The following is a 14,018-nucleotide window of genomic DNA, read 5'->3' on the forward strand; positions in this document are numbered from 1 at the left end:
ACTCATCGGCCAAGCATTTCCCACACGTGCTCTACTGGATTCAAGTCCGGTGAGAATGCTGGCCAGTCCATACGGGTGATATCCTCCGATTGAAGGCATTCGCTTACGATGTTTGCACGGTGAGGACGGGCATTGTCATCCATAAACACAATTTATGCGCCCATGGCGCCCCGAAACAAACGTACATGTTGTTCCAGAATGACGTCTCGAGAGATTTAGCTTGTCATGGTTCCAATTTGAACATGCAGGTCAGTTCTGGAACCCAGAATAATTTCACCCCAAGCGAGCACTCCTGCACCACCGTAACGGTGTCGTTCAATGATGTTTTCTTGGTGGTAACGGGTGGTAGCTCTCCATATGAATATCCGGCGAGAATCAGACTACAAGCTAAACCTGGACTCGTCGGAAAACATCACACAAGCCCACTGTAGCGGTGTCCACAATGCATGCTCCCTACTCCTGGCTAACCGCAGGCGACAGTGAGTTGCAGTAAGTGGAACGCATCTGACAGGTCTACGAGCATATAGACCAATTTGCCATAAGCGTCTGTACACGGTCTGCCTTGAAATTGTCGTACCAGTGGCTGAAGAGATCTGACGAGACAGGTCTGTGGCTGTGCTCAACCTGTTTCTTTTGGCAGTAACTGCCAAATACCGGTCCTCATTCGGCGTTGTAACTCTGGGGCTACAGGTGCTGTAACGTCTACTCACATTACCATCATCTTTGAATCGTTGCCAAAGCCTGGAGATGACACTCTGGGCAATTCCAAGTTCGTCTGATACTTCCAGTTGGGTACGCCCACATTCCCAGACGGCCTAAATTCTACCACATAAAAAATCATGCAAATGCGTCCTTTGTGTCATAACTATTCGGTTATTGCACTGAAATGCTTATAAAGCGCCTGCGAACAATTTTACTTCTTTACCTGTATTCCTTATATATCACTCTCTTACATTCTCGTCATTGTGACGTACCATCGGTGTCATCTAATTACTTCCTGAAATTTGCATATGATTCTTGAAGATGTGTGTAGTGATTTTACAGGTGATACATTTATTTTAGAGTTCGATTTCCGCGTGACTCCGAATTATCCTTAATTTATGGACATGTGTGTAAATTGGTACTTAGGTTAACTGCTGATAAATGGATAAAAATTCCCCCTTGGCTTTGATCCATGAGTGTAATATTTGCGAATTCTAGAATTACATTCAGTAATTTTAGAATCTGTTCCAATTTCTTCTGCAAAGATGACATTTTTCTTTCTTTTTTTTCTTCTTTTCCTGTTAATATCCTGCTTTATTTATTCATATATTTGTTTATTTATTAGCACCAGAGCGACCCTCGCTTCTTTGCCTTTATCACATTTTGGGTCTGAATTAATTTTTAAATAAAACGATGTTGCCACTAAATGTTATCGCCATGTTTTATCGTCAAAGAAATAATACAAGAAACACAAAAAAAATGTATGGCGACAGTTAACACTCTATCGAGTTCTAAATATATGCTGTTTTTAACGATAAAGTAAAAATAGGGGGGGAATCCTCGGTTCAAATGTTACGCTTTGCTGCGTCACTCTGCCGTATATTACGTCATTCTTTCCCTACAATCTTTCTGCACTGCGACATCTGTAGCCCAGTCGCTGCTCAAGATTAACACAATGATGTTCTGGCTATAAATAGGGCTGAAGTGAGAACGTATTGTTTTTTCTCACTTGCTGCTGCTGAAATAAACCACGTCTGTCGCTTCACCTTCTTTCTTCATTTTCTAAAATGGGAACAATGTGTATCAACTTTGTGGGGCATATTTAGCACCTCTAGTGTTGTACCAGTTTTAAGCAAAAATACATTGCTGAATAATTATTCCTGCGAAAAATAAAATCGATGTTTTAATCATCAAGCCATTTGTGATTTTCCCACCAGTCGTCATCTAAGCAACAGTCTTATGGGTTACGACCAAGGCGTGAACTGGGTTTCATTTTCCCAAAGAAAACCACACCATCTCACAAACATATATAAATATAGATATGTTATTCAATATTGTATTTCCATTGTTTAGTATCATTTCTTCTTACTTGATTTAATTAATATCTTGTATTAAATAGAAATTCTTCCTAACAGTCGACAGACACTCTTCATCGTGATATCCACTCAGGAGAATTCTACTTTGAAATATTATCCGGGAGATCATATTGGCATCTATCCGGCCAACAGGAAGGAGATAGTGGATGGGATCCTTGCTCGAATGGGTTCTACGTGTCCAGATCCAGATAAACCTTTCCAACTAGAAATCCGAAAAACAGTTCAAAGTTTAGAAGGTAATCAACCAACGATCCAACAGCATTCTGTAATAGTCTGTTTAATTTCTGTATTCTGATTTGATCCAAACCCTCGGTTCAACTAGTTGTTAAGTATTCATGCAACGAGCTATTGTCGTTCAATGACTTTTATCAATTAAGCTTTACAATAGTGCAGTTCCATATTTAGATGCTTTGGTTTTTTTTTTTTTTTTTTTTTTTGTTTGGTTTGGTTTATTTGATTACGGCAAAGCAGACTAGGGCTGTCATCCTTAATGGAGGGATGCCTTCTGAGGCTTTCTGTCTCCCATATGCGTTACAAATGGAGAAAAACGCGAAGCCTCCCACGCAGCCAGCCCGTTCCCCGGGATTCAAACCCCGAACCAAATTACCAGTGTTCAGCAACTTTACCGCTTGGCCGCTGGTGGGCTTCCACATTTAGATGAAATCTAGTTACAGTTATAGTTTTGTGCAATACATCAATCAGGTAATTACTAGTAAAATAAATCATAAAGTACTTCTGACAGTACACAAATTGTGACAGACTTAACCTTTTTGAAATGATTAGTAACTAATTCTTCAGTAGATATGACGCTCTAGTAAGACCCGTTAGGCCAATTCTTCCTTTCTCACTGATTGTTCTGAATTATCTTCGAGAAGTCTGTGAATCTGAAATCAGAAAGAATTGAGCCAGCGTTATGAAAACTAATCAATAACTTAAAATAATATAATAAACAAAATCATGTATATGATTTGCATGATTTTTATATTTTAATTAAAAGAAATTTGTAAATGCGCAATAATATTTGTCTGTAATTATCATCTTATTTAATGTTGAAAACGTCAAAACGTCGAAAAAAAATTGAGTACGTATTGAATTGACTATTCTAAAGTTTTAATTTTAACTCTGAGAAACAAATGGAAATTCAAGACTACTAAAGTACACTTGCGCGCTTTATTTTACTGAAATAAAGTATCATAAAATTTCATTGCTGTATTTACAGCAAATTTTTTTAAAGATTTTTTAAGATATCTACACGACTTTAAAACTTCTTACTTCCTTTACGAAGTAATGAAAGTATTATAATCCCAAAAAATTTTAATTATCAGATTTCAACGGAAATACCCATTTTTAACAATCCTGAATACATTTTGACATTTTTTCCCGTTATGTCTCGACATACGAACAGAATACAGGACTCCTTATTCCAAAATGGATTGTAAAATCGATTCAAATTATTGAAAATGGATTTTTTATGACGACTACGATTTTTATGACGAAGTATACACGTACGTTATCTCGCATAACTGAAAAATGATCAGCCGTAGAATGTTGAAATTTTGTATATAGGACTTCAATAACATCTAGTTGTGTAACCCTCTTTTTTATTACAATTGGCTGCACTAAATGTATATATATATATATACACCTTACCTGGGCTTGATTTTCAAAATCCTTGATTGTAGTCATGTACTTTCAGAAGTGTATTAGATGAAAAATATTCATGTTCCCGTTATGACAAATTCAAAAAAAAAATTTTGGACAAATAATGAAATCTACCTTTTAATGCGGTCTCCCGTTTCCTATACTTATACACTATTTGGAAACTTTATAAACATTACGATAAAGTAGAAATACAAGAAGTTTGATTCTCATATGTCAAAAATTGAGCGGAATATTTAATTTCAAAATTTGCAGTTTTTAATGTCATTCTCAACTTGCTTTGAGGGATCGGTTAGTTGGAGTACTTCCAGGGAGTAAATTTAAATGGTGTACAGCAAAAAATATATGTAATTTAGGAAAGTTATTCAAGGTCCGTATGAGATATCAATGTCCGCACAAGCGTCTTGCAATGTCCGCACAAGCAAAAATAAAACAATTTGAAGATGTTCTTTCTAATTTAAGAATATATAACAACAGAAAGGCAGAATCAATCTTTTCTTCTTCAAAAAAATCAGCAGCCACCCTTCCTAAAGTTCTAAGGAATTTAACTGCATTTTTACAATAATAGCACCACTCCCACAAATTTTCAATAACTATACATGTTCATTAAGCTTTAAAAATATCCTCTTATCATATATCATGCTGTAAAATTAAAAGCTCTTTTCATCCTCATTGTTACTATTGTTATTATTATTATCCTCATATTATTGTCATCCTAACTGACTGCAGATAAATAAACTTTCTTTCGTAATTTCAAAACTTAGATTTGGTTTATGGCATTCTTTTAAACTCCATTAAATATTACGAAATTCGAATCAGTCGCTTAATTGTTCTATATCTTTGTTTACACATCGTTTTAAGAAGACTTTTGGAATGCATAAACTGTATCAGAATCTTTTCACAAAACTTCAACTTATACCACAAAAACATTTGTCGTATAAGTTGCTTTCTTTACAGCATATCGCAAGTTAAACTGTTAGTATAATATTTATATGCTCACCCTATAATAATCCGCTCTTTTTCTATGCCAAATAATGACAGTAATAATTAAAACTCTGTAATGGAAGAATTTCACTTACCTCGCATTGTTTTGAAGTAGATAATTATAAGCATCTGCCATTCAGCACTGAAGACAATGAACATTTTGAATATACACCATAAAGTCAGCTTCGAGTAGTTAGACTCTGCATCTGACAGTCTGTAATCTCCAATAGAAAATTAAAAGAATGCATAGGATTTCAGTGGGAATTTATTTATATAGAGTAGCTTCTAATCTATTATTAGTATGTAACAGCTTTTCGAATGATTCTGTGCACTGGTGTCCAAAATTAACAGAATTTCATATTATGTCGAATTTCTGAAAAACTAATGGACATATTTTAATTACCTTTGGTAAGAATATACACTTACAACAGAGAAAAAGATGTACCCAAAAGTCATTTTATATATGCATGATTTCCATTAAAGCTCTTAGCGCAGGGATTTCCAAAATCCACTTGTAATATCGAACAAAAAATGAGTCTAATATGGAATATGGTCCCCTCTCACAGCCTGACAGGTCGCGCAGATTGATGGCATACTGAACAGGAGAGAGTCCAGGACTGCCTGTGGCAGTTGATTCACTCCAACAGCAGTTTACAACTCTGGGATGGTTCCCGGGAGGAAATCAGAAGATCAAATTTCCCTCTCAAGAGTGTTGCAGACATGCTGTATACGGCTCAGGAGATCTAACTGGCCAATCCATGTGGCGAATATCCTCAATTTCCAGGCAATCATTGACCAGCCAACACCTATGGGAACGAGCGTTGTTATCTATTAAAAGGAACTAAGGACCAACTGCGCCCATGAAAAGTCGAACATACGGCTCTACGATCTTCTCTCTGTCTTTTTTTTTTGTGTGTGTGTGTGTATGTGTGTGTGTGTGTGTGTGTGTGTGTGTGTGTGTGTGTGTGTGTGTGTGTGTATGTGTGTGTATGTGTGTGTGTGTGTATGGTGTTTGGTCATTCAATATAATATCAGCCCAAGCCGTTACACCTCCACCACCGAAATGATCCTCTTCTCTGATGAGCGATGGTATCGTGTTTCAGGTTCTCTCCAGATACAGGTACTCAATGAATCAGTGTCCAGGCTGAAACTTGATCCATCCGTTCAAAGCACGGTGTTCCACTGATGTCTGGTCCAAGACGCATGTTGTCTGCACCATGCTAAATGCTCCCTCTTATATGCTTCAACAAGCGAGACGCAAACAAAGGCTTTTCTGGTATACAGCCCTATCTCAAGAAGCCTTCGGGCAACTGTAGACCACAAATCTCGGGTTCTAGTGGCAGCATTTAGCTCACGTGAGAGCTGTGAAGCTGTTGCAGTCCTTCAGTGTGGCAAATGCCGATCTTCGTTTGTCGTTGTAGATCTTGGTCGACCTTATCCAGGTCTTCTCGATATAGATCCAATGTCCTGAAACTGTTTCCACAAATTATAGACTACACTGGGAGTTACACTGAGCTTCTAATCTACCGATAATTCTACATCTCATTCCGTCATCCATAAGTTCGTGGCTACTTATTTTAACTGATATCTTATATAATTCTATGAACCCTTGCGAGAAACAGGGTGACACAAATCGCCGAAAACCTCTCGTGCGCTTATATCCCTTCTACAATCATAGCTCCGCAGCCATGCACCTGGACGGAAGCTGTCTCGTTTCGAAAGTTGTACTCTTACGTATTCGACTCTGAATATTTGTATGCTTCTTCGGCGGCATATTAGTTCGATACCTTTCATAAGAGTAGACATAATTTGCAAAATCTCTTTAATTTTGCACAAAAGTGTATTTCTTCTGTCGATATCGTTTGTGAATTATTTAATTGTCCTTTCTTCTAATTGTTCGGTGCTTTAATAGTTACTTTTTGCCTTCAGATTTTCCTACTTTTTAGGACCAAGCCATCGATGGTACCCACATGAAAGAATTCCTGCTTTGACGATGAGATTAGCCTTAACGAGATATTTGGATATCACCACACCTCCCGGTCAACAGTTTTTGAGGATATTGGCAACTATGGCCAAAGAAGAAGGAGACAAACGAAAAATTCAGCTCCTAGCTACGGTGAGAATAACGAGTTTACTTTCTAATTTCTGCAAGTTTAGGTAAAGAGCTTTGGAAAATTTTGGTTGATATTTTATTCAAAATTTGAAGTAAATACTTGTAAATGTGCACTAATAAATAATCGCATTCTTAATTTTTTTCTCTCTATGGGGCTTACCATGAACAGCGGAACTCCAAAGTATTGTAACTCTTACGAAATGAATTTCAACATTGTGTATACCCTTGCAAAAATGTCTTAAGAAATTGATAAAAAAATCTAATGTTAAACTTCTTTAGAATCCTTTAGAATTAGACGGAATTTTCTATAAGCTTGGTGAGATATCTTTTATAGAACTCTATAAAATTTTACATGTAGAGAATTAGAATTCTATAAAATTTTAGATATCCAGAATTAGAATTCTTTAAAATTTTACATGTAGGGAATTAGAATTCTATGAGATTTTACAGACAGAGAATTAGAATTCTATAAGAATTTTAGATATACAGAATTAGAATTCTATAAAATTTTGGGTATAATAAATTAGAATTAAATAAAATTTTACAAATACAGAATTCAGAATTATATATAAAACTTTAGACATAAACAACTAGAAAGCTATAAAATTTTAGATGAAGAAAAATAGAATTCTACAAAATTTTAGATATACAGATATTTCTGGAGAGATTTTATATAAATATACGTAGATATTCTATAAAAATTTGTGTAACGTTTCTAAGATCCCAGTATGGAATCTAGTATAGTGTGTATAGAATTGGATAAAAAATATGAAATCCATAGAAAACTGAGCGATAATTCTAAAGAATTCTAAACACGTTTCCTTCTTCAATTTTCAATAAAAGATCCTATAGAAGCTTTTAAATATTTAAAAGTATTTTAAAATTTACAAAGTTTTCCTTTCGTATAGAAAAGAATGAATCAAATTTTCATTTTTGAATGGTAATTTTAGCCTAAATTTTTAAATGATGTATGACATGGAGGGGAGAAATAAAAAAATTGAGGAACAGATGTGGTTTTTTAATAAAAAAATGTTAATATCGTTTTGACTTGAAAAATATTTAAATAAAATTAAATACATGTTAAATAATAAGTAAGTTTAATTAAAATTACGAAACAATCTCTCCTATCAGTAATACTTACGCACTAATAAAAGCACCAATTTGAAGAATTAAAATTTTATAATTAAAGGCCTAAATTTCTTTTGATTAATTTTAGGATTTAAATTTATTGTTTACGTGTTAAAGATTTAACTTTCGCACTATGTGAGCAATACCGTACGAAAGATTTCACAAAATATTACATAAATTTAGAAGCTAAATAGCATTACGCTAAGGGAGAAAAAGGCAAAAATTTACAAAAATTTACATTCAAAAAAATTATTCAACACTCATGAACAAAAAGTGTTTATTTTCATTCTTCTGAATTCCATATAATGCACCAGAAAGTGAAAAATTGCTTTGATTTGTAGCTTTTTATAGAGTACCAATTTTCAAAGGCTTCATAAATTTTTTACATGTGTTTGCAAAGCAATATTTCTATTTCTGCCTTGTAAAAACATTTTAGAAAATTTTATAGAGAAACATTTCTATACAAATTATCATTAAAGTTTTATATAGGACTTTGTACAAAACTCTGTCAGCCTTATAAATTTCCCTAAGGGATTCCTAAAAATTTCCCTCTGAAACATTTGCCTTTTTCTATTGACCTGAATGATCGTAGTACTTTGACCACTTAAGCAGCGAATTCCAGAAACAAATAAACAAATAAATAAAAAAGGCCTGTTTGTGTATTGCTTTCATCATTTCCAAGAATCTGCTGATACCTTTTGACATTGAAATTTATTTTCGATGGCCATCAATGAAACGGGCACGTATTATTTTTATTATTATTATTGATAGCTACTGCTTGGTAATCACATTCAAATTTCCTTCAAACCGATCGTTATTCTCAGCAGCCGTTTTCTCCTTCATCTGAAATCTGCTAAATTAAAATGCAAATGATCCTACTCGAACTACTTCACTTATTCTAACATTTTTTTGCCTATTGTTATTGACACTGCATGTCCATCCTATATCTTCCGTCATTTATGCAGGAGTTCCATTACTTGAGAACTGGAACTCTTGCATTTCTCAATAAGATATCATATACAGGCATGGAAATAATATTTGATTTTCCTTCATTTCTTGGCAAGTCTTGTAAATGAATGATGCAAAATGCAATAAAATTCAACATGAGATGGAAACGCTGTCCAGAAAGCTTTCCTATTGAAAAGGGTTACATAAATAAGCTAATGCAGACCAGGGATGTGCTATTCGCTTGCAAACTGATGCAAAGAACTTTTTTACTTTACTGAGCGACAGAACGCTGATTTGTCAAAAAGGAGCGATAGCTTCTTTAGAGTTCTTCCATCAATAGCTCTTGTCAGAAGCATACCAGGACAATTCGAGTCCCCTCTTAGGTGAGAAAAGAATGTTTATCCTTCCATGAATTCTTAAGAAATGAATATTCTTAATCTGTTTCTTTCAAATAGCTTAGTTTATTGTGCCACAATAGACGGATTCAATTTGCAAGAGAAATACCTTACATTTCGCCGAATGGCAATAAACTCGAATTAAAATTGAATCGACGCATTTATAACGATTCAACGCATATCCCATTTCGAGAAATAAAAAGTATCATCTTTCTGGAAGAGTCTAAAACAGCTTCTCAGACTACTGGAATGATTGCGAAATCATAGTCAGAAACGGGCTTTTTTTCCAATCTGATGGCATGTACCAACTAATGTACAAGCACCCGAAAGAAATGCTTCAGGATACTTTCCGTGAATGGCATATTTAATGTCATCCATCGCTGCAAAGAGATTCACATCATTGTAAGATCTTATTTTTATATACACAAAATATTTTATGACTACACGAAGACGTATTTTTTATTCGAGTTGTGTAAATTCAAATTTGACTTTGATATTACTTACATTTGTATTAAATACGATGAAGTAGATTTTCGGTATCAAATACAAATCATTAAAATTTTCTAACTGCTGCTAACGTAATAGAATTCAAAATTTCTCCCTTGTAGGTTTGAAAAGTGATCGATCATACAGACATTGCTATTCGCACATAATAATTTTCTATCTAATTCCCGTAAACAGGATTCCGTCCGTTACGAAGACTGGAAATCGCAGACGTACCCGAACCTTCTCGAAGTCTTGGAGAATTTTCCCTCCGTTATTCCAACTCCTGGCTTCCTCCTAACGCACCTGACTCCTCTGCAGCCACGGTTCTACAGCATTAGTTCAGCACCTGATTTCCATCCTGGGCATATCCATCTTACTGTGGCTGTAGTCATTTACAAAACGCAAAGTGAGTAATTTTTCTTTTGATTAGTTCGCAGGAAAAGAAGGATAATGAGAATAAGGAATCGTATTTTTGATTTCCATCTGTCAGCGGATTTTATGTTATGGTTTTAAGTGATAAAATGCAATCTCCACTTAACAAGATTCATTGCCAACTAATTCTCTGATTATCAGTATATTCATTGCTATTAAAAATACTTGCAGGATTTTGAAATATTGGCATCTTTACTGCTAACTGAAATGCCTCGTTTTTAAATGAAAAATAATAATAAATGAAAAATAAATGAATAATAAATAATTTTAAAAAAATAAAAATGAAACTAAAGATAATATCCTTAAAAAAATACGGGCTTCACTGAAGGCTCAGGTGCGAAGCACATGGAAAAATAGGCGCCTAGGCTAAAAGTTTCATCCTGCGTATAACTACTCATGGAGAAGTGACGTGACATTCCTACCATAACGTACACTGTGTTGGCAGAGAATTCTCACATGATGTTAAATACGAGCCTTGCGTATAAGACATTCCGAGAGGAAGTTTGACTGCCTAAGACGTGGAATGGAGAAATGAAATTTACTGTCTGGCTATTGGTCCATTATAAGGGGACTGCTACTTCATTCCTATTCTTCGGATTCCGCAAAGTTGATAAGCAAAATAGCCGCTTGAAAACCTGTTTTTAATTTCTCTGCAGAATTCTTAGCTGATTTGATTTTGTCAATGCATGAGATTATGGCCATTAAAAACGAGTTTTTTTTTTTTTTTCATCCTGAAGCCATTTCATTGCGTCGTTAAGGTCTTTAGGAGGTGGAGTAATTTTGCCTTTTAGCTTCTCACTGTAGGTAGCTTGGCTGGGATTTTTCTGCACTGGGATTTCAGCAGTCTTGGGGCTAGGGAAGATTTCTTCAGAAAATTCTGCTTCACTGAAAGGCTTAGTAACTCATCGCTTGAAAGAATTCCTCTGAGATCCTAAACCATAGGACCAATCTCCAGAGCACTTACCCATGTAACTCAGTGGGCCATATATTCTGCCTTTTCCTTTGACTGCCAAACGCAGCGTCAGTAGGGGACCATCTCCCCCACCCAGGGTGCTAGACTGGGCTCCAATGATAAGTTCTAATACTCCAAAGAAGGTCTGCAGATAAGATACAATGGTTTCGGCACAGAAACTGTAGACAATCACTCGTAATATTTGTGTCATTGTCAATCCATTCGTTACTTTCTGAGAATGCGTTCTTAATATCACTTAAATGGTAAGACCTAAGCATCATAAGCAGCATTCACAAAAGTAAAGTTCTGGGTAGTTCTCTCTGGCTGAGCTTTGGGTTGGGGAAATGTATTTCTGGGAACCGATTTATTAATTTTGCATTCTTGGATAGACATAGCAGCAAGCCGAAAGTTATTTCAAGTTCTGTAAACTTTAGTAGTAGACAAAAGGGATGAAAGACCATTAGGTCCGCCCGAATTATTCTTCGAAATTGGTAAATTGTTCCTTTTTTGCTTTAAAAGTGATTGAATTATGTTGTTCTTATGTTTCGGTTAAGGGTTTTTTTGCCTTTAGATCCAGATCAGATATTTTACTTTACAAAACAAACTTCTTTTATCAAACAATTTTAATTTTGCTCCTACATTTGGTTTTATTCGTTGGAGAGGATTGGGCAGACGAAGCTTCAAGGATATCTCTCGTAGATCCAAGGATAGCCTTGGATCTATGAAAGTAACTTCAATGACAACTATTAGGAAAGTCTACTAGGAAGATTCATTGAATAGTTGTGATCTCCCAACGTAAATGAAATAATTAGGGAATATGATAAGGAAATAAAATTTTCACAGAATATTTATAGAAAACTTGAATTAAAATAACAAGCCGAATAACGAGTATTGGAGGATTTAAAGTGACAAGAATCAGAATAATATTCATAAATTTTCAGGAGTAGTTTCGAAAGTTAATACATGGAGCCTTCTTCTTCAGCTGCAGAAATGCAAAAGCCGAACGAGAAGCCAGCAGCAGTCTGTTTCCCTTCTTTAAAGTGTGTGATATTCAATTTTTAATCTATCTGATACTCACTAAGAAACCAAGCGATTTAAAAGCAAAAAACGCAGTTCTCAGAATATTATTTTCTGCTTTTTAACCTGATTGATTTAAATAAAAATGCATTTAAATCATCGTATGTGTAATTAGAAATGTTACATATTTTTTAATTACACCAGCTGGACTAGTTACAGTCATTATACATATTATACGTAGGTTGGGGCAAAAGTCATGACAACTATTTTTTTTCTTGAAGATACCAGTCCGGTTGGGAAATGTGACATATATAGATGAAAGACAAGGTCTTAACTACATGTGTGGACAATGAATAGCACTGAAATATCGTAACACACGAATTTATTACGGTAGTATATAGGGCAATATGGCCTTCACCGTGCAAAAGAATGATAACACAATACACATAAAGTTGACATGAGTCCCTGTAGTACCGTGCGGTCACTGCTCTGCCATGAGCAACAAAGCGGCAAACAATGACACCCCTGACGTCGTACGTGACGATCACCATCAATGTGACTGGGAAAGGATTCTGACGGACCTTCTGCTGCCTTGGTGATCCAGGATGTCGCCACTCGGCGGACTGACATTTCAGTTCTGGTTTGTATGCCCTGGCCCAAAATTCATCGATGGCGATTATTCGTGAAAAGAATTGATCGCCGTTCTGTCGCTAGCGTGCAAAGTGGTCGAAGCATATTGTATAGCGCACCCACCCTTGAATTTCCGTCAGTGCATGCGGTACTCACCGCAAAGCGATTTTGCGTAGCTGTAACTCATTACGCAATATCCTGTGGACGGTGCGTTTCTCAATGCCACTTGCCCTCTCTAACTCCAGTAACGACCATCGTCTGTCTTCATCCATGAGGTGCTCGATGACGGCACACTCACCGGTCGTCCCGAACGTTGCTCATTTCTGGTTGACACACGTTCTTGCTGAAACTTTCTTACCCACCATGCTACTGTACGATATGGTAGGACATTATTCCCAAGGGCTTCTACTAATTCACTGTGACATTCCATCGCATTTCTCCCTCGAAGAACGGCTATTTTGATGTAAGCGCGCTGCTCAACACTGATTATTTCCATCTCGCACGACACTCACCAACTGACTGATTTCAGAGCCATCGCTACCACACAGCCAGCTATCACAGAACCATCTGTTGTTCTGCATACACACTATGCCTGCAGAACTTCCACATGACACATATATGTTTTGTGATCCGTTCACATATCTACAAGAAAAAAATAGTTGCCATGACTTTTGCCCCAAGCCTCGTATATACATTTTTTTTTTTTTTTTTTTTTTTTTTTTTTTTTTTTTTGCTTTTTATGGTAACTCTTTTTGGGGGGCTGGCAGAGCTAGCAGCTAGTTATGATACTTATTATCATTATGACATTATTTATGCATCTTATTATCATCTTAACATTCATAGTACTTAAATTTATCATCACATGGAAAGCGAAGTGTATTGTCGTCATTATTTTTTTTTCAGGCAGTGCGCTCCATTATGGTGTTTGCTCAAATTATCTTGCTTCCCTACCCCTTGGTTCTGAAATAGCTTGCTTCGTGCGTAGGTAAGAATTTATCAGAATTACTTGATATTTAAACCCCTCTCCTAGATCCAAATAATTTATTTTACTGACCCTGACAGTAAAATAATTTTTTTTAATATAAGAATTTTAATTTAGATGTAAGAATTTTAAATTTAGATGTAAAAATTTTAATTTGGAGGTAAGAAAAATAAATTATTTGGATGTAAGAATTATTTTGATGTAATTTCATTTG

General features: G+C 35.5%; 1 protein-coding gene across 1 annotated transcript in view; it reads left to right on the plus strand.

Annotated features, from left to right (window-relative positions):
- The window catches only part of Nos (Nitric oxide synthase), a 343,349-nt gene that overhangs the window by 291,614 nt on the left and 37,717 nt on the right, over window positions 1-14,018 (plus strand). Inside the window, exons 19-22 of the mRNA XM_085819909.1 lie at window positions 2,118-2,314; window positions 6,668-6,837; window positions 9,987-10,197; window positions 13,726-13,807. Of these exons, the coding sequence (XP_085676035.1) occupies window positions 2,118-2,314; window positions 6,668-6,837; window positions 9,987-10,197; window positions 13,726-13,807 (660 nt within the window). The remainder of the gene's footprint in view (window positions 1-2,117; window positions 2,315-6,667; window positions 6,838-9,986; window positions 10,198-13,725; window positions 13,808-14,018) is intronic.

The sequence above is a fragment of the Stegodyphus dumicola genome, chromosome 7 (genome assembly GCF_044657685.1).
Source record: "Stegodyphus dumicola isolate Sdum_Otavi_A_Nest chromosome 7, ASM4465768v1".
NCBI classification, from domain to species: domain Eukaryota; kingdom Metazoa; phylum Arthropoda; class Arachnida; order Araneae; family Eresidae; genus Stegodyphus; species Stegodyphus dumicola.